General features: G+C 49.6%; 1 protein-coding gene across 2 annotated transcripts; it reads right to left on the reverse strand.

The window, feature by feature from the left end:
• Nucleotides 1-1902: 1902 nt before the first annotated feature.
• On the reverse strand, nucleotides 1903-7577 carry FAM3D (family with sequence similarity 3 member D). 2 transcript variants are annotated; one of them, XM_027882354.1, is made up of 10 exons: nucleotides 7559-7577; nucleotides 6739-6864; nucleotides 5886-5993; nucleotides 5556-5576; nucleotides 4786-4909; nucleotides 4481-4539; nucleotides 4070-4120; nucleotides 2696-2780; nucleotides 2439-2565; nucleotides 1903-2230 (listed from the first exon to the last, which is right to left on the reverse strand). In XM_027882354.1, the coding sequence occupies exons 2-10, from the start codon at nucleotides 6749-6751 to the stop codon at nucleotides 2141-2143; spliced, it is 678 nt and encodes a 225-aa protein (XP_027738155.1). In that variant the 5' UTR covers nucleotides 6752-6864; nucleotides 7559-7577; the 3' UTR covers nucleotides 1903-2140. The 2 variants fall into 2 exon arrangements, with proteins under 2 accessions (XP_027738155.1, XP_027738156.1); XM_027882355.1 differs by lacking the exon at nucleotides 7559-7577 and having other exon boundaries at nucleotides 6739-6905.
• Nucleotides 7578-19587: the final 12010 nt, after the last annotated feature.

Below are 19587 nucleotides of genomic sequence, written 5' to 3' on the forward strand. Positions count from 1 at the left end.
CTTGCAAATAGTGATGTACCTTAGTAACTGCTCCATGATGGATTCAGAGCTAGTTTTAACTGCCTGTAGTGTGCTGAAACATAAATTTCCTTTATTTTGGCTCTAAACCAGATTTCTAATGCGCATTGCAAAGGGGTAGGAAGAGTTTCCTGCAGCTGAAAGGGGCTGGTTGTTTTCAGGGCTGTAGTCGACGCTGTGTTCTGGTTTACCCCATGCAGCCGCCTTTACAGCTCTTGGGCTGTTTTGAGTTTGGTTTATGAGTGAATCTAGATCCTTTGAGGGGGCTTAAAATAGTTGGCATATTTATGCTGGCAGCACGGCGAGGCTGTGTGATGTGAGGGCTGTTGTGTCTGCTGCCATGTGTTATTTCTCACTGCTGCCACGGGTAGGGATGATTCAGCGCTTGGGATTAACCATTGTTGTTGCAGCAGATTTAAGGATCGATTTATGGCAGAGGCTTCCCTCCATGCCATCAGGTGTGTGTTAAGAGCGTGGGAGGATAAGCTGGGATAAAATACTACACCTCTTGGGGGATTCCTCTGGTGGTTGTTTTGGGGTTTTATTTCAGTTTTGCCTTTGGAAGTTCTTACAGGTGTCAGACAATTTATTCAGAGATTTTTCCTTGCATAGGGAAAACCAATTGATTGGTGATGCTGGGTTTTCATCACTCAGGCGGCCAACACAGGACAGGCTGTGTCCTTTCATGGCCTTACCCTGCCAATGCTCCTCACTTCTGTTGCTCTGGGGTGACCTGAGGGCTCTGATGACTCTGTGAACTGCCTGTCAGGAGCTGTGCTGAGGCTGTCAGAGGCAGAGAAGGCCACACAGGACAGCCTGTTACCCCACGCAGCTCCAAGTGCTCCAGCAGAAATGCTCCACCATCGCGTTATGCAAAACTGCTGGTCTGCTTCAAAGAATGGGGAAAAACCAGATACAATCATCGGAAATTAAAGTCTGTACATGATGCAAATTCATCCCTGTCGGTGATGACAGATAAGCCCGTCTGTCACCGGCACAGCTCCTCTGATCTCAGCAGTGCTGGTGCTCAGGGAGGGTTTGGGAACAGACTGTGCTTGGGTGATGCATCCAGACGGGAGTGAGGGCAGATGCTCCCCCAGGATCTGCTCAGCGCGGGGCAGCAGCCTAGGAACCACTCCAGGAGGAGGACTCTGTGGCTTTTCCAGTCTGCCTTCGGGCAGGGATATTTCCCCTCCTGGTAGTGTTGGCTGGCCCCAGGTTGGGGTGCAGTTCCTGGAGCAAAGCAGGTGTGTGGGTGCCTGCAGGGGGGTGCCAGCCTGGGTGCATTGTATCGCTCCAGAGTGACGTTGGCTCCGTCTCTCCCGGTAAAAGGCTCCCACCTATTGGTTATGCTGCACAACTTCAGCTACCCTAAACACCTGCACATTCATCCATCCATCTCTCTCTGAGGCCAAAGTCAGGTCGGCACATCCCTGGCATTATCCTGATGGGGATGTGTCACAGAAGATTTAGCTTGGATTTAACCCAGGAAAGATGCAACCAGGTGGGGAAAATGCTTTGGTTTGCAGGTATTAACCTACATTGCTGCATGCCATCCCTGTGGACTTCTGACCATATTGTGGCTGTAGCAGACTGTGGGGCATTGGCAAGAGCTCCAGGGGAAAACCACCAAGGTCTGAGCTTGGGATGACTGTACCCTGTGCCATGTGGGGAGGGGGAGCACCCATGTGCAGGGCTATGCAATGGATGATGCTCGACTGGTGGCAGAGGACCCTTCATGCTGTGCTTGTGGGGGAAAGTGTGGATTATGCTTGAAAATGGAAATGAGAAAGTAGTGTTTTATAATTAGAAATCTCATTTAAGAAATTTAAAAAACATTCACAAAGTTTTTAGTTTAAAGACAGAAAAATAAAATACCCCAAATTGACCCCTAGAGGAGGACAGCTTGGCTGAAACCTGGCCAGGCGTTTGCTCAGGCTCTCCAGACCCTTGTGCAGCTCTTCTCCAAACCCTGCACAGTTCCTGCTGTGAAGCAGCCGGTTCCTGGGAGCAGGCAGCAGCTGCTGGGCTGTGTGACCGGGATATGGAGGGGCTGGGATCCCCACGATGGAGCTGGTGTAAGGGGTGGCGGCTGCCCTGTGTGGCAGGCTGGAGATTGATGCTAATCCATCTTCCTGGGGGCACAGCCCTCCATCTCCAGCAGCTCAGGCCAGCCATCATATTTATTTGTCTCCTTATCATTTTTTATGTGCTGCAGGAAAAAAGAGAGAAGGAAAATGAATGAGGAGGTTGGTGGCATAGTGCAAGTTTGTGACGTGGCAGAAATTGCAGCTTGTCTTGTCGTGGAGGATAACGCCACTGGCCCTTGTCTTCTGCAGACAGGTAGGTGAGATGTAGCTTGGGAGGTGCTATGAAGAGGATGGAGCCTCCAGAGCTGGTGTCAGGAGAGGACCACATACCTTTTCAAACGGGGTCTTGCTCATCAGCCCTTTTGCTCCCAAGAAGATCCAGTTGTCCCGGAAGCCCAGCTCACTCACGTGGCTGCTGCCCAGCTCCATGAAATGTGCCCGTACGGTGTCAGTCATCCTGAAAGAGGGTAAGAGGGTGGCAGTGTGCTGCCAGGGGGGTGGTCCCCTCCTGTCCCTCTCTGCTGCTGGCAGCTCCCCCAGCTGCAGGTTTTTGGGGAGCCCAGCGTTGCCCCAGCAGGCAAACTCACTTTGTGGCAGGATCATCGTAGCTTGCTGTCAACACGAGGGTGCCGCGCTTGATCTCTTGGAGGAAGTTTTCCAGATTTGTAATGTCTGGGAGAGAAGAGCATTAGGGAGAGAAAAAGGAAAAAGGGATTTGGCAGGGACTGCTGTGTGGTAGCTGGGGGAGCCTCCCCTGGGTCAGTGGGAAAATGCAGGTGCTAGCCAGGATTTGGAGCCATGGGCCTGGGGAAGGGTGGGCTCCCAGATGCTGCATTCCCCATCCTGCATTTCCACCTGGGGTTTCCCACAGTGCCCAGGACTGATGTCCTCCTCTCAGTACAACTGCAGGGGGAGAATTGCTTCTAAACTTTGCTTACTAACTGTGAAATCTAGTTACGTGAATTTACTTCCTGACACAAGAAATGAACCTGCCCAGACACAGAGCTGACTGCCGTGCAGTCGTGGCTGTATTGAGGGAATAATTCCTCATCCCGCAGCCATGGGATGCTTGAATCCAATGCCCCATCTAGTGGCACAGGAGCTGACTGCTTTCTTGTTCCCAGTGTCTCTCCTACCGAGTATCTTGCTCACAAACTCAGCTGGAAATACCATTACATTAGAGATTCTCCTTAAAAACACAGAGTTATCAAAAATAAGTTGCAAAACCAAGGACATAGGGGGGATTGATCTCTAGGGAAGGTTTGAATAGAAAAGGGAAAATCGAAAGGACTATAAGGCTGATTTTAACATGTGGTTTTTGATGAGTCCTGACAAATCTGAGGAGTGATTTGGTAACAGCTTTGCAACAGCGGTGGGATTTTCAGCATCCAGCATGTCAGTGTCAGCCGGGTGCTGCCCTGGCTCAGGGCATCTATTTGCTACTAGGAATATTGTCTGAAGCCAGCAGGCACAGGTCTTTGCTCCCACCAGGCTCTGCTCCGTGTGCCCAGCCTTGCTGAGCTTGGGGGTCATGTCTCCCTGCCATGCCCTGAGCTCCTCATTTATCCTTCCATGAAAGTCAGGGAAACAAACTCCTGCTCAGCCAGCACTTGCATTCAAAAAGTTGCAAAATATCAGGATTAGTGTAACTACCTGTTCTCAGAAAGTACCTTTCTCAAATCTCAAGTGCCCTGGTCTATTCAGGTTAGTGAAATTATGTTTCCCAGGCTACTGGGTGCACATAAAAGGAGTGAGAAGCCAATCTTGCATTGTGAGGACTCCAGGCTTGATGGACTCAGGGAAAGCTGTGCTTTTACCAGCCAAGCTGACAATTCTAGTCAAAGTCCACTCAGATTTATGGTTAAATACATGACAGAGGAGCAGCTGAAGTAGCCAGTTGCCAGTAGTGTTGGTGTGAGCCCCGGCTGGGAATCACCAAGCAGCAGAGTGACAGTGCTCACCTCCAGAGTACATGTCGAATGAGTCGGTCTTCAGGAGCTGCCCAGTTGTTCCTGAAAGGTTAAAATTGAAAACAGAACACAGTGAGTTTGCACTAGGATGTCTCTAGGCTTTTGCCTGGGCCTGAGGTTCTTGCTCCAAATGCTTTGCTCTTCCCTCAGTGTGTCATATCTTCTCTGTGTTGCTTGGAGGAGTTTGTGGAACTGTCATGCATGACCCTGGTGGGTTTGCTCTCTTCTCACTGGCAGTGCTTGCAACCATAACTGTGTCTGTGTGCCCCACTCAACAACAGATGGATGTGCTTTTGGCTCAGCCACAGTGCCTGGGATGGGGCCCCCAGTAGCCTGTTCTCTCCTGACAGAGGAAGGAAACCCAGCCGTGGGGAGAAGGGGGTCAGTGCCCACCCGACTCACCATTCACCAGTGCGATGTTCAGGCCTCTGCCAATGTTGTTTTTGACGCTGCTCATGAGGCTGGAAAGGAAAGCAGAGAGCACAGTGAATGCAGGGATGCCTTGGAGGTGCTGATGCCAGTGAAACTGTGATGGGGCAAAGAAGCTGGAGACAGCAAAATACCCCACAAATGGTAAGAAAAAAATCTATTTACAGAATTATTTTTAAACCACAAATACACTGTGACAGCCACTGATGGGCTTGGCAGAGGCCAAATTGAAGGCCAGACCAGCCACGGTTGCTCTGTTCCTGCCTTGTGCTACTTACACCAAGTCTTCGAAGCAGATGGAGGGTCCCACCACGTTTGCAGCACCACTGACGATCTTGAAGGCAAAATAATTCTTGGGGCAGCTCTTCTGGTTCCCACACTTGTGCCGAGGCAGCTTCTCACCTGTGAGGGAGAAGCAGAGCTGCAAGCCATGGCATTGGCCCCATGGGTGGACACAGGCTGTGCCCCTGAGTGGCTGAGCAGGGCTGGAACTGGGGACAGTGGACCACTAAGGGGCCAACACCTGGACTGGCTTCTTGCCATGAAGGAGGCTTGTCCTGGTGCTGGGACCAGCTTCATGTTTCAGGTTTACGGTGCTGAGGCTTGGGGTGGGAGGCATGAGCTGGTGCTGCCAGGTGCTGGTCTGGGTGTGAGCAGCGGGATGGCATGGCTGATGCCATAGGGATCAGGGGTGCATGCCAGGAGCGTTTGGAGTTGGCTTCCAAGACCAACCCCTCAGGGCTTTTCTGCCCAGAGCTTCCCCATTCTTTGCCAAGGCGGGGGGACCCACCTGGCAGGGACCCGTGACCTTCCTTCTGTGCCCTGGGGGTGTTTCTGCTGGGGCAGGGCAATTGCGTGAAGGTTTGTGTGCTCGCAGAGCCTGCCAAAACCCCACTGCTGAGTGCAGTAGCAAAATCCTCCTGTGCGTGGGAGGGTGGGATTTTTGCCTTGGGCAAGGGGCTCTGAGGGCAGCTATCAAGCATCCACCATCACCCTCAACCCTGGAGCGGAGCTGTGTGACAGAGATGAAGTCGAGAGCGGTACTCACTGCTGGGCTTCTTCGTGGCACCTGTGGGTATCAAGCAGGAGGGTTAGACACCCCAGAGAGCAGCTGGCTCTTCCCCAAGCCAGGAGCAGCTGTTCAGGCACCAGCTCCCCAAAACTGGTTCCTGTGGCTGCAGGCATCCCTGGCCCCACACTGCCCCAGTGCAGATTCCCACCATGCTGTCCCCTCCCTGCCCTGGTGGCCAGAGCTTGTGGCTATAGCCTTGGCCAGAGATTGGAAGTGCAAATATTTGTGGCCCCTATATCCAGCTCTGGGGGCTGGCTTGCAATGGAACCTCTCACACCCTCCCACTGAATCCGGCTGGAGCCTCACCGAGCCAGCTCCGCAAGCTGATGGCTTTCCAGCTGTGGTGGAAGTACGTCTGCATGATGAACCATGTGCCCAGCAGTGTGATGAGCAGCACCACGCACCGGATCACACCTGCAGGATGCAGGAGAGGAGCCAGGTGAGAGCAGCAGCCCCAGCTGGGTCGGAGACTGGGGCATCCCTCTGGTTTCTTGGGGACTTGGTTTGTCTGTCCCAAGGTTACCAGGCTCAGGGTGACAGCCAGTGCTTACATGGTGTGGGAAGGCAGCTAACACTCCTTCAACACCTAAACGGATTCTGATCTCTTAATTAATATCTCTAGAGGATGTGGTGATGCTCAGATAGGCATTACCGTTCTACTGGGAGGTACTATTCATATTTCTCTCTACATTAAAGTAAATCTGATAATTACTCAGAGAGCTATGTAAATCCAAATATTTCTTATGTTCCCAGTGCTGGGATGACTGCTATCCCCCAATTAGTCACTTGCTACAGCCGAGCAGCTGCTGATACAAATGTGATTGGCATTTGGCTTTAAAACAGCGCTCATCAGAGCAAAACGTTCCAGTCCTGCATGGAAGGAGAGTAGAAAAATGTACTTTTATTGCAGCTGAATGGCTCTTATGGAACCAGGAGCATCTCAATAGCCATCTCTTCTCACACACAGAAGGTTTCAGTGGGAAAAATACAACAGGCTGAAATCTACACAAATCTTGTAAAAACCTGATGCTTACACAAAGGCTTTTTCCCATGTGCCTGGCAGGGGAAGGTCAGGGCTTGGAAGGCATCATGTAAATGAGAAGGAGGCATAAAGAGCTGTAGGAAAATGTACAGAGAAAAGTAAATATGTCTCCTTCACCTGATATCCGCATGGTGTTGGGGAGGGAGAGCACAGCTGAGGGGGTGGCCAGTGGTCACAGGTCACCTGAGGAAAAGAAGGCAATGCCAAAAAGAGTACCTGTAACCCACCAAAGCCAGGCAGATTCTGGATGAAAAGATAATAGCTATGTTTAGTCGTATTTGTAATAGCTAAGGCGTCATCAAAGATGTACAAACTCCTATCAGGCACACATTCTTGGTCCCACCCTGATAAGCCCTGGCTCTGTATGCTGGAGGAGGCTGCACTGATAGAGCTCAGTCCCTCTGAAGTCTCAGAACCCTTCCCTGTGTCTGTCTGGTGCCCCCTGCACTCCTGTTTCATGTTGCGTTCTTGGTAATCTATCAGGCTTTCCAATTCTGCTGATGAGGTGGATATTTTCAGTCACAGGTTTGCTGCATTTCCTTCTGGGATGATGCAAAGTAAGTTTTAAATATTAAGTTCTGCAAAATGCTGTCCGAGGACAAGCTGTGATCTGGCCTTGCCCAGTCAGGGGATCCTCTGGGAACAAGCTTGTCCTCCTTCAAATACAAAGGAGAAAGGAAGAAGGACAGCACCACTGCGCTGGGCAGAACAGGCAGCTTTGCAGACACCCAACTTAAAACCAGAAATATTCCCACTCGGCCAAATCTTGGAGCGACTTCACCCACAAGGTGAGGTGTGGTTGTAATTTGGAACATGAACTATTTCCTAGCCGAGCGAGTCCATCTGCTGCCCTCTCTCCCACTGCCACTCTGACTGATGGGACAGGCACCTGCCACCCCACACACTGGGCTCCCAGGGGCTGGGAACCCACTCCTACCTTTGAAATTCCGGGCTGCAGTCTGGTGAAGATCTGTCCTGGAAACCACTCTGGAGTCCTAAGGCAAATTGTCACTCGTGAGATGGGTACTAACACTCCTGGTGAATGAGCCTGATGTTAACTGAACAGCCCTATAAGTGCCTTTTGACAGAAAATTTGTAAAAGGGCCGTGCTGAGAGTTGCTTTTCCTGTTTGATGGGTAAACAAGGAGCAACGGGTTTTAGCAGGGCTGGGTTGAATGTTGATTTCAGGCTGCTGCGTCATGAGGAAGCAGAGAAGAGCTCTGCCTCCTGCCCAGCCCTGCTCCGGGTCCCCTCCCAGGGCTTGCTGTGTTACTGACTGTGGCTGTGGTGTGTGTTCTGCCTTGAACCCTGGGCAGGACGGACCTGCATCCCCTCTCAGTGCCCTGATATGATGCTCCTCTTTTTTCATACAGCCAGGGACAGGTTGTAGCATCGTTGTTTGGGACTTTTATGCAGCCCCTCAGTGATGGTTCAAGTGTCTGGAGCCCGGCACTGCTCCCCCATGAAACCCCTTTGCTGTGTCCACGGCTGCTCCAGCAGGGAATTACCAGCTTCCCATGGGAGACTGACCTGTCTGCATTTTAAAGGAGGCCTTGGAAGGTATTTCTGTACCCTAATGTATGATGACAGTGTGTTTTTTTATAGTGTATCAGCCGAGCTCGCTGGCTTCCCAGCAGCATCACCCTTCTCTGCCTTGTTGCTATTCCTTCCAGAGGAAGGGGCCTGTGAGCAGCAATCTGTCCCTGTGGGAGGTGTCAGCAGGGTCTGTGATTCCCACAGCTCTTCCCCACATCACCTTGTCCTGGTCCATCCCAGCCCCCAGCACCGTATCTCTGAAACAGATTTTAAAAATTGTGTTGGAGCTGGCATTAGAAGCCCATTTCACTGAGCTGGTGGAAGAGCCACAGACTTCAAAAAGGACAATTTAAAGGTTTTGGAGGATGAACGCTGCCTGTGGCTGGATCTGGAGGGGCAGTATCAGGCTCCTCCCTTTTGGTCCTTTCAGCATGAAGTTTTGCTTGTTAAACGCAGGGACCCTCTCCCAGTCCTGGCTCCCCCATTCCAGTGCCTGATCTAATGACAGGGTCAGAAAACGGGGGCAGTCCTCAGAATCCCTCTTGGCAAGACACAAGGAGCTTAAAATGGGAATTGGTTTGCTTTGGGAGCTTGTTGACTTCCCCCCAAGTGCCTTGAGCAGAGCCTGGAGCTGGTGAGGATTCACACTGGGACTGTGATTTGGGCACAGTGAGTGGAACAAAACTCCACCGGGTTTGCAAAACCCTCCCCGTTTGGTCCCCACCTCTGCAGTGACCATTGGCCTCACAGGGGCCCATTGCATAGTTCTCTCCCTTACCAAAGTTGTGGTTTTTCTGTGCACATATTGATTTCATTGCAGAGGAAGAGAAATGGAAAAATAAACCAATAAATGCCAGTGCTTTAGGGAAGTGATGTATTATTTGGGCTATTTATCTTTACCTTAATCCCAGATAAAATTTATTGGGTGAAGTCCCTAGGTGGTGAAAATCCTGGAACCTGATTTCATTACAAGAGAGTAACCATGTCCTGGCATTTACATTACATTCTTTTATAATTGTTTGCACTGAATATATTTTTTTCTTCCTAGGGTTGTGCCAGAATAAAAGGCACCTGTGCTCTGACATCTGCCAGAGACCTGCTGGCAGGAGAGGAAGAAAGGAAGGAACTGCGTTGTGTGTTAAACAGAGTTATTTGTCTAATAAACCTGAAACATATTTACTTAAAAAGCATTCCAGGAACAAAAAAGTTCTTGGACAAATACTGCTAAAGAAGTTCATGGTGTTGTAAGGCAAAGGCTCCACCCAAGCCTGCTCTGGATGGAAGTGCCCCTTAGCACAGCTGAGTTACTTGCTGTCAAGAAGAAACCGAGGGAGGCTTTCCAGGATTCAGCAGGTGAATGTTCTGTTTCCTCCTGGCACCGCAGGAAAACTTTACTTTGCTTCCCCACAAACTCCTGCCATTTTTTTCTATTCTATTTTTTTTTTTTAATTTCAGCTTTTGAGCTCTACACATCCCTCTCTTTCCCAGCAGGTCCCTGACTGTGAGCACCAGCATTTTGGTGTGGAGTGGGGCTGTGGCTCCCAAGAGGGTGACTGCCCACACCCCTCCAACAGTCAGGGTTTTCCTGCAAAACTGAATGCAGGGGTGCAGAGGAGGGACTGGTGTTGGGTGGGTGCACATCCACCCTGTGTTCAGGGTTTATCCCACCACAGGAGAATGGAGGATGCTACAGTGCCATTTTCAGTCTCAATAGGAGTTTGAGTTTTGCCAGCTTACTCAACTGGAGGAGGCTGTTTGCCAGAGAGCTTATAAATTCCTCTGCTCATAAAAATGCTTGGCCAGCTGCTGGATCTACCAAATGGCTGGAGAGGACATCTTACGGAAAAACTGCCCCAGTACAATCCAATAGTTATCTGGGGTGTTGACCAATGTTTGCTGCTTTCTACCAGAAAGCGCTTGCCACCTCATGTCCTTCATCCTTTCCATCTATTCTGGTTTCTCAACTCCAGATGATGCCATTAGTTTTGTAAAGAAAATAATTCCCTCCCTATTGCTGCTGTGTGGGCAGCAAGACTGGGTCTCTTTTAGCAGTGCAAGAAAAAACAGAAGATAACCTGAGCAGCAGCCTGATCTTGGACAAATCACATATTCTGTACAGTGAATACCCTGCAAATTCATCCACAGCCATGACGGATAAAGGGCTTTGACCTGGACCCCACATCACACAGCTGATTCCACCACATCACAGATCCCTGTTAACATAGGTAGTTCATTAATTCTGACCATGAAACCAGCACAGTTGCACCTCATGGAAGGAATGCACCTCCTGCCTACAACAAGGAGGAACAACCAAAACTTTCCCCATGCAACCTTCTAACCTGCCAGCAAGTAAAAAGTAATGTATGATTTCAGTCATGCTCTAGAAACCACATTTGCCCAGTCAGGGATGGGACAAGTCTACGTACCTTTCAATGTCGCGGCTGTGCCGTCCCTCTCTGCAGGCTGGGTGGGCGCTGGGGTGTCCCAGGGAGCTGGGGCACCATGTGCTGGGCAGTGTGGCAGTGCAGCTGCCAAGTCTGCCCAGCCCTCTGTGATTCATGGCACCTCCCTGAGCCTTATCTCACTGCCTGGTGTGGGGCTGGGCACCCCGGCGTGTCAGCCCACAGGGCACAGCGACCGGCAGTGGTTGGGAGCAGCTGTTCCATGGGAGGGAGGAAACAGTAATTCCTGTGGCCATGAGCTCATGTGTTTCTTTTGGAGGTTTTCTCTGCTTTGGCATTTGCTTTTTTTGGCACATCAGAAGAGAAGAAGCTCTCTGAGGGTGGTCACCAGCCTGACTCTCTGCTCTTGCACCAAACCAGCACATTGGGTAGCATGGCTGATGGAGGGTTCTGCAATGGGAGCAGGTGGGCAGGAAGCCAGGCCTGGTGTTCCCCAATCTGGGGTAAAACCAGAATAACCTCATCTGGCAGGATTTCCCCCTGGCTGTGCTGCACGTGTTAGGGCTGGCCCGGAGCGCTGCCTCCCTGCCTCTCATTTGCAGGAGGCTGGAGGTTCCTTTTTCAAGTGAGCATTTATTTATTCAGCAACAGGCCTGAACACTGAAGGAGTCCCGAGTTAACTACAGATATAGATTTTAGGCTGTTTTCTTTTTAATCATTTATTGTTATTATTATGGTTCTGAAGGAAGAAATCACTCCTTGGAGACTCCAGCCCTGCAGTTAGCACTAGAGGCCCTATATATTTTCAAAAGCTGAACCTCATTTACCTGCCTGCAAGAACAAAAGTGTTCCCATTCCTTCTTTCCTTTTTCTTTTCCATTCCCATTACTTAGAAGAACCAAATAGCATCTCTTGGAGCTTTTAAAGCAATTTTCATTCCAGAACCAGTGGAGGAGATGCAGGGCTGGCAGCGACAGTGCTGCCTTTGGACTGCAGCTTGCAGAGGGCTGGAGCGGAGCCCCTGAGGGACTAACACCTCTCCCTGGTAATTAGTTTAATACCTGAGGGTGATCTCTGCACAAAGCTGTGCACTGAGCTTTTCTTTGCTTCCCCCAGCTCTGGTCCCCAAAGCTGGGCAAGGGGTTCAGGGGCTGCTGAACACCAGGGGAAATCAAAGACCCTAAACCAAACCCTTCCAGACAGAGAGCAGAAAAGCAAACACATGCTTGGGCTCTGCACTGGGATAATTATTGCCCTCAGAAGGAAATTTTAGCTGTGGTGAGAGTCTGAGCTTAAACAGCACAGTCTAAATCAAAAACCTTCTCCCTCTCCAGGGAAATATCCTTCCCATTAGTTTGTTTAGCTGCTGGCAATAACCGGCTCAGCTCAATAACCCAGTGCCCCAAGCCCCGGTGTGCCCCAGCACGTGTCCCTGCTCCATCCACCCACTTCCCACCCGTCCAGGAACTGGCCCACTGCATGGGGACTGTAGCACCCTGGAGGAGGTCAGTCATGTGATGAATTTCTCCTCCTGCTTTAAAGCACCTGAGGCCTCCGAGTCCTCTATGGAGATGGAGGCATTGCTGCTGACTGCAGAAGAAAGGAGCAAAAACCATCAGCAGAGCCAGGAGCCTCATCATCACAGCAAAGCAATCTTGCTTGAAATGCCTCTGCTCTCTAGAACTGCACATTTCATCCAAGATGTTTCCCTGAAACCACAGGAAAGGATGGGGAGCTGTGCAATTTCCTCATGGGATGTGGCTGTGGCACAGCCCAAGTGCTGGTGCTGGCATGGAGAGCCCTTGTGTCCCATCCCTGCATCCTATGTTAGCCCAAGTTTTGCCCATCCACTGTGGCACACAGCCAAAGGGGGCTTTCAAATGGGGGCTTTTTTAAATGCCACCTAACTTCAGTGAAAGTGTCAAGTGCTGGGAACAAGGCATCAGCTTGGTCTCAACACAGCAAATAATTAACTGGTGCAGTGCAATGGAATCACACCAGACTCATTCTCAGGCTCCCTCTGGGAGTTCTGAGTGATACAGAGAAAGAAAAATTAGGAAAAAATAATAGATGTGATATCAAAAAGGTTCCAGGCTGGGGAATGAGTAGTCTATGGTGTGAAATCACTGCACTGCGATGAGCACCCTGGTAGGATAGGCAGAAGTGAGCTGGTGGGCGAGGAGCTGCTCTCCTCCTCCTCCTCTTCTTCCCCCCTCCATGTGTCAATGCTGTGTGTGTGGCTCCTCAGAGGATTATGGGGAGCATTGGGGCACTGGTGGCTCCTGTCAAAAAGCCCCAGTGGCTGCAGGACTGTCCCCCCCAGGACATGAAATCTCAGCACCAGAAGGAGGCTTCCCCCAAAGATCCCTCGTCTGTGGGGCTCTGCAGTGCCCAGGGACACGCTGCTTTTCAGGGATGTGCTCTCTGGAATGAAGTCATGACAAATTCTCTTAGGAAAAGTTTGGCCACTGCTGCTTTGCAAACTTTGTCCTGACAAGCCCTGTTTATGGTTTCTGATTGCTCCTGCCGAGCGTACTGCAGATATTAAGTGTAGCACCTTTGAAAGGAAACAAACTGTAACTTCTGGGTTTATCAGTGGTAAACATATCTACGCTTCCTGCACAACATGTGTCAGAGGTGGATGAGGGCGAGGGTTGTGCCTGCAGCCCACACCTCCCACCTGTGCCGCTGCGGGGTTATTCAGCCACCAATAAACCATACTGTTGCTGGACTCACCTCTCCCACTTTTGCAGAGTCAATAACCATTTCCCCAAGAGCGAATCATGCCAGCAAACTGCGGGGAAACCCATCCCGTGGGTTTCAGGAGTGACTGAGCATCCGGGTGAGACCCGGCAGCTTCCTTGTTACCTTGTGCCAGGTGAGAAGAACTGCGTGAGGACAAAGTTTGATAGGAGGGGTGTTATAACAATATTGCACAGGACAGTGAAGACGCAGTTTCACCGGGGGAGACAGGGTGTGTTTGGCTGGGCAGGGGTCGGTGAGCGGTGCTCGTCCCCGGCAGCGCGGCCGTGCCGGCTATTGGGGGTGCTGTTGTGTAGCGCATCCCGAGCCCGGCGCACAGCCCACCGCCGGCTCTGCTGCCAGGAGGGGAAAATAAATAAGGGAAATCATAACCGCTTTTACTATTAAAAGAGAAATTAGCTCGGGCAGTGCTAAGCCCCCGGTTTGCGGGCCCAGCGCAGCCAATCTGCTTTTATTGTTTTGCAGGACTCCTCTGCAACCGAACGATGACAAATACCAGGAATTAGCACAGTGTAATTACTCCGTATTAGCTGAATTCACAGTATAGACACAGATCATAAACAGCCATTGATTATTCCTAATTTCACATTTTTACCATTCTGAATTGCAGCAATTATGCCTGTCCGAGGGAATTAGCTTCTCTTTCAGCCCCGCAGGTTCACAGTCACTGCCCTTCCTTTACGAGACTTTTTTACTGCTGGAAAAAAAGAACATTTAACACAAATCCCTCCCTACTTCTGCAACAAAATGCCCTCCCCACCCTGCCCCCTATAGTCCCTCTGGCTTTACAGTCTAAAGGTTGCTCCTTTTGCTGCCAGGTGCCGCAAGACACAGGTGGGTGCTTGCTTTGTTCTGTAACTCCTGGGCCACAGCTTATTCCACCCTGGGTCGTTGCAGAGGCCATCAGCAGTCCTGGCTCTCGGTGTGGGTGTTGCTTGTGGGAAGGGGCTTAGGCAGCACCAAGGCTCACCTTCCGTCTCCTGCTGCTGGTTTGTCCATGCAAGCAGCGCTCATGTTTAGGCATCATCTCTTTTTTGAAACATGGTTGCAGGCCAGGACATGATTTCCAAGAGCTAATTTGCACTTCCAGTGAAATCGTGTTGGGGAGCCTGTGCCTCCAGCTGGGTAACTCCTGTGCCCTCCCCAGACAAGATCTGTGAGAGAGGCTGGTGAATCTCAGCATTTTCTTGCTACAGACTGCAAGCAGTATAAAAAAAAAAAGAATGTGGATATAAATTATTAATATTTGCATGGGAAATTTCTGACCCTATTAGTATCATATCATTAAATTTGTTTCTTATGCACAGGCAGTGATTTCATTACAAAGGGTAGCAGAGCGTAATGCCAGCTCTGCAACTCTGAGTCGGTCAATTAATGGTGAGAGGGGAAAGATCCCGTTGTTTTTTTGGTGGGGCCTTTGGAACTTTTGCTTTTGCTTTGCCCCTGGTATATTATGAGGGGTGGTGGGTGACTGCCACCAGCCACGTGCTGCACTCACAGATGAGCTGGAGTGTTAAGCTGGAACTGAAGGGGCTCAGCTTGGGGAAAAGGAGGCTCAGGGGGAACGTTATTGCTCTATACAACAATCTGAAAGGAGATTGTAGCCAGGCGGGGGTCAGTCTCTTCTCCCAAGCAACAAGTGACAGGATAAGAGGAAATGGCCTTATGCTGCAGCAGAGGAGTTTTAGATTAGATATTAGGAACAATTTCTTCACCAAAAGGTTGTCAAGCCCTGGAACAGGCTGCCCAAGGAAGTGGTTGAGTCACCATCCCTGGAGGGATTTAAAAGATGTGTAGATGTGGCTCTTGGGGACATGGTTTAGTGGTGGACTGGGCAGCGCTAGGGGAACAGTTGGACACAATGATCTGAGAGGTTTTTCCAACTGAAACAACCCTATGATTATAAGATTCTATAAAGGGATGAGGGTCTGAAAAGCCTCTGGTCCAAATCACTTCCCACTGCTGGTATGGGACAGGGAGTTATTTATTCCAGGCAGTGACTGTGGCCATTGAGCAGCAGCAGCAGTTTTTTATTGCATCCATTCCTAGGACACCGAAGAAAGATTATGTATGCTTGCACCATGCCAGCTTTTTATTAGATTGCAGGCAGGGGTTAAACTGATCCTTGTCAGCACAAATATAATGCCCAGGGTGATGGGAACAGCATAAATTGAGGACAAGAGGTGGCCGCTTTTACCGCTGCTCTCAAGAATGCTCTGCTGTTTTACTGCATCGTTCGCTCTTTAATTGGGACATTTCCCTCTGGCCAGGGGATGTCTTTCCTTTTTTGCCAATGAACTGCAATAAATAAATGGGCTGAGACACAGACTCTGAGGGGAGGTGAAGTGCAGAGGGCAGTTGAGTGACACTACCTGAGCCCTTTGAATCTCCCCAAATTGCCACAGTGGCATCTGTTTTGTTAAATCTTCCCCAACCTGGGGACACAGGGGCTGTCCCATGGTGGGGAGGGTTCCACAATGGTACAAGTCACACAGGTGCTCTATCTGTTTTTCACCTCCATTTTTTCCAGAGTACTCATGTCAGGAGGTGACAGTCCTAGGTGTGGATCAGTAGAGTGTTTATTTGTGGCCAGTTCTGATATGTCTGTCATTGAAATGCAAATATTCGAGGGAACATACGACAGTCCTGCGCTCTGGGCTGGCCAGATCTGCTGCTTTGTGACGGCAGAGCAGGACTATGGGAATGCATCATCTGAGTGCTCCCAACTGCCTGCTATTTGCTGGAATTAGGCAGAGTGAGTCATTATGGGCTGCCTCTTGTGGGGAACAGCAGTGGGAAACATGCTGACATGGAGTGTGTGAACCTGCAGGTGGGGACACAGTTTGCGGGGAGGCAGACACTGTCTGGGCCCTTGGCTGCTCTCCTGGCCCCACTGGATCCATTGCTGGGGTGACATGGAGTGTCCCAGCACACTGACTGGCTGTTGGAGGGGACTTTGCGGTTCATTTGCTCCTTTGTGACTCCCCAGGGAAAAGTTTGTGGGGACCAGGTGTGGTGGTTGTGTGGGGGCTGCCGGCACCTGGTGCTGGCAGCAGTGGCAGGAAATGGCTAATAACACCAAGGGTGTGGGCTGGATCCCTCTTTGGGCCATTCACTCAAGAACTGGACTTGATGATCCTCGTCGGTCCTTTCCAACTCAGAATATTCTGTGAAACCTGTGGAAATACATTGTAGTTACTGTCAGAGGTACCTTTCCTGATTTGGTGGATGATACAGTGGGAAGCCCTCAGAGGTGACCCGTTGCCCTCGCAGGGAATCCTCTTTTGGGAAGTGCATTGCTCCTCCTGAGTTTTGGGCAAGCAGCCCATGCTGGTCTGAACACCCTCCTAGCTACAAAGGTGTGTAAGGATGGTTTCCAGCTATGACACTGTTAAAAAGACATGTACACACACCTTGCAGAAAATCAGAAAAGCCTTTGAGCCACAGCTTCCAGGTCCAGGTCCAGCTCCTCAGCACCATGGTGAAATGACACCTTGCTCAGGTGAGTAAAGAAGTGTGGGTAAGCAGGTGAACCACCCAGTAGGTAGCTCAGAGCAATATAACAGCTCTCTTGCCATTGGGAGCCACGGCACAGGCTTTGGATTTGCAGCCAGAGCCAAAGTGCATTGACTCTGGTCTCTGAATCTGGTTAATGTGGCAGCCAACCCAGGGCACGTGCAGCCCCCAAACCCTGCATGCCATGGGGGTCTGGCACATGGCCACCCCAGCCTGGGGCTGCAAGGCAGCTGGGGGGGTAAATAAGGTCCTCATTCAGCTCTCCTGGTATTTTTATTTACCCACAATAGTAGATTAATTAGATGTCTTCCACCCCCACTCCCCACCCTCCCTGTGCTGGCAGCAGAGGAAATCCTGCCTTTGTGCTGCTAATGGACCTCACTGATACAGTAAACATTACAGTGCAGACAAAATGCCTCTTTAAGAGTGCAATAGAAATTCAAACTCTCCACCGAGAACAAAGCCAGTGGGGCTTTTTGCATCTCCTGTTTTTATTGTATTCTGTAACATTTGTAAAGTAGATCACTTTTATCGAGGGAGTCTATCTTCTCTCCCAAGCTGTAATTCCTAGACTTCTTATAGAAGATTTCTGCTCACAAAGGAAATAAAAGATAGAAATATGATGCTCTCTGACATTTGAACACACTACTGAGATTCTGAATTAAAAGGAACAGACACAGAAAGTATCATTTATACAGCAATCAACTTTAAAAAGTCACCATCTGCTAAGAGTTACCACCCGGTGTAGCTGTGTCTTTATTGCCAGACAGAGAATAGGAAATAACTCAGGGAACTCTCCTGCACCTGCTGGGTTTTTCCTGGCTCCATACACAAGTGGAGCCACGGTGGCCTGTGTGCCGCGGGGTGCCTATTGCAACTCTCCTTTTACTCCAGCTCACTACAGAAAATAAATCTGAATACAGGTGCCATTAGGAGGAATGATTTGGGGTTGTTCAAGTTACAGCACAGTGATAGACTTTCAAAAAGTCTAAAGGGCAAAAGAAATGACCAGAGCTGTACTGAAGGGCCTGGCTGGGGTTTCTATTTAGAAATATGATTTTTTTTCTTGCTTTCTGCTCACCTCCTTACTGTCCCCCTACCCCAATGACATTTCCTGGCTTCTCAGAGCCCTTTCTAGTTCTGTCTTTCTATTTCAATGCATCTGATCATGATATTACCAAATTCTTTGCCCTGTGAAACCTGAGTAGTGCTCTCCTTGCAATTTTTTTGCCTCGTTTTGGCCTTCCAATTCTTATTGTCTCCTAGAAAGGTTGCAAACTTTTTGATACAAAAATTTCCCATCAAATTTTATGTCTTCAACCAAGACCACTCTGTGTTCAGGTGATTCTTAGCACAGTTTAATCCTCCGTGTCAGTCGGCCCAGTGTCATTCTCTCTGTCCTGGCAATCATGATGGTTTTCCTCTGACCTCTCCATGGACAAGATTCAATTATGCCAACACAGTTGTCAGTCTTTGGTTTCTTGGAATGAACTGGGAACTGACTTATATTCACGAGATGTATCAGCCCCAAAAGCATGAAAACACTTGCACAAGTTATTTCTGCATTGCCTGCCTTGAGTTTTGTACAACAGCACCAGGCACTGGGAGGCTGCCATGGCTTTTCCCTCCCATGTTTTCCATCACTATGCAACATTTATCATACTCTGCTTGGGTCAGAAGCAAGGAAGCAAAGCTGGGGATATGAATAAAGGGGAAAAAAAACATGTATTTGCAAGTTACCTTTGTGTCTGTGCCATCACTGAGCCCCATCAGAGCCAGTGCTTCTGAGGGGCATCATGGTGTTTTGTGCTGATGCACCAACACAGACCATGGCAGGCGATAGTATTCATCTCTCCTTTTAGGACTTTTAGGCTTCCTTTCCAAGGTCTTGTCCTGTTGCAGAGGCTGAGTAAAGGATGGTAGAAAGTATTTGGTGACATGTTAGATTGTGCCTGGTGGGGAAAAATATCTTTCAGCCTCACTCTTAGTTATCCATTCCTGTGTGTGTCTGTAGCACTGTGCTGGGCTTTGGGAATAAGAGTGCCTGCAGTCCTTGTTGACTTGCTTTCAGGGTTTTAATTGCATTTAATCACAGTGGTCTAATTAAAGTTTGGAGGCTTTATTTGAGGGCAATAAATTAGTTAAACTAACTGTGGCTTGTTGTATACAGAGATACCCTTGGTTTGGCAGAAGGGCAGCCAACACATGCTCTGATAACAGACATTTCCAGCCTGACCCATGGGTTTGAAGTGCCCAAATTCCTGGGGCTTGATAGTTGGTTCTGCAAGATGTGGGGCTGCGAGTGTGTTCTGCTGGCTTCCTATCATCATCTTTATCATCACTCATAAAATCTCATTTATTGCAAAATGCAATAACTCTTTAAAAGATGGGAATCTGGTATGAAGCACATAAACCTGCACAGAGGCAGTTGCCAGGTGCCAAAATGGTCTGTTCAAGGTTAAGTTTTACATTTTTAAGCGCCTTTTAGGTGGGGATAAACCTCAGGGAGTTTCAGAAAGCAGGGTGACACTGCCTTGAAGGACATCAAGTAACATCTCTATTTTTCCCTGTAAATCAGCTGCCTTGGGAACCCACACTACCGTTTCATTGGTGACCTGCTTTGGATTTATCACCAGGAAAAATCGACATGCACTGAATTGTCTATAAACCTTCCTCAGATGGAGGGGATTGAATGAGCTGGGATTTTGTTTCTTTGTTGAGATGAAATGTAATTACTTTATGGGCTTTG

Source organism: Empidonax traillii, unplaced genomic scaffold (assembly GCF_003031625.1).
Source record: "Empidonax traillii isolate 1590-97213 ecotype Southwest subspecies unplaced genomic scaffold, ASM303162v1 scaffold104:size2570737, whole genome shotgun sequence".
Lineage (NCBI taxonomy): Eukaryota > Metazoa > Chordata > Aves > Passeriformes > Tyrannidae > Empidonax > Empidonax traillii.

Bases quoted from the DNA above. Each gene is read 5' to 3' on its own strand.
- FAM3D (XM_027882354.1), bottom strand. The intron at 4,540-4,785 runs GTAAGTAGCACA...TTTCCTTTCCAG, and splicing joins ATCTGCTTCGAAGACTTGGT to CCTCATGAGCAGCGTCAAAA. The intron at 2,566-2,695 runs GTGAGTTTGCCT...ACCCTCTTTCAG, and splicing joins TACGATGATCCTGCCACAAA to GATGACTGACACCGTACGGG.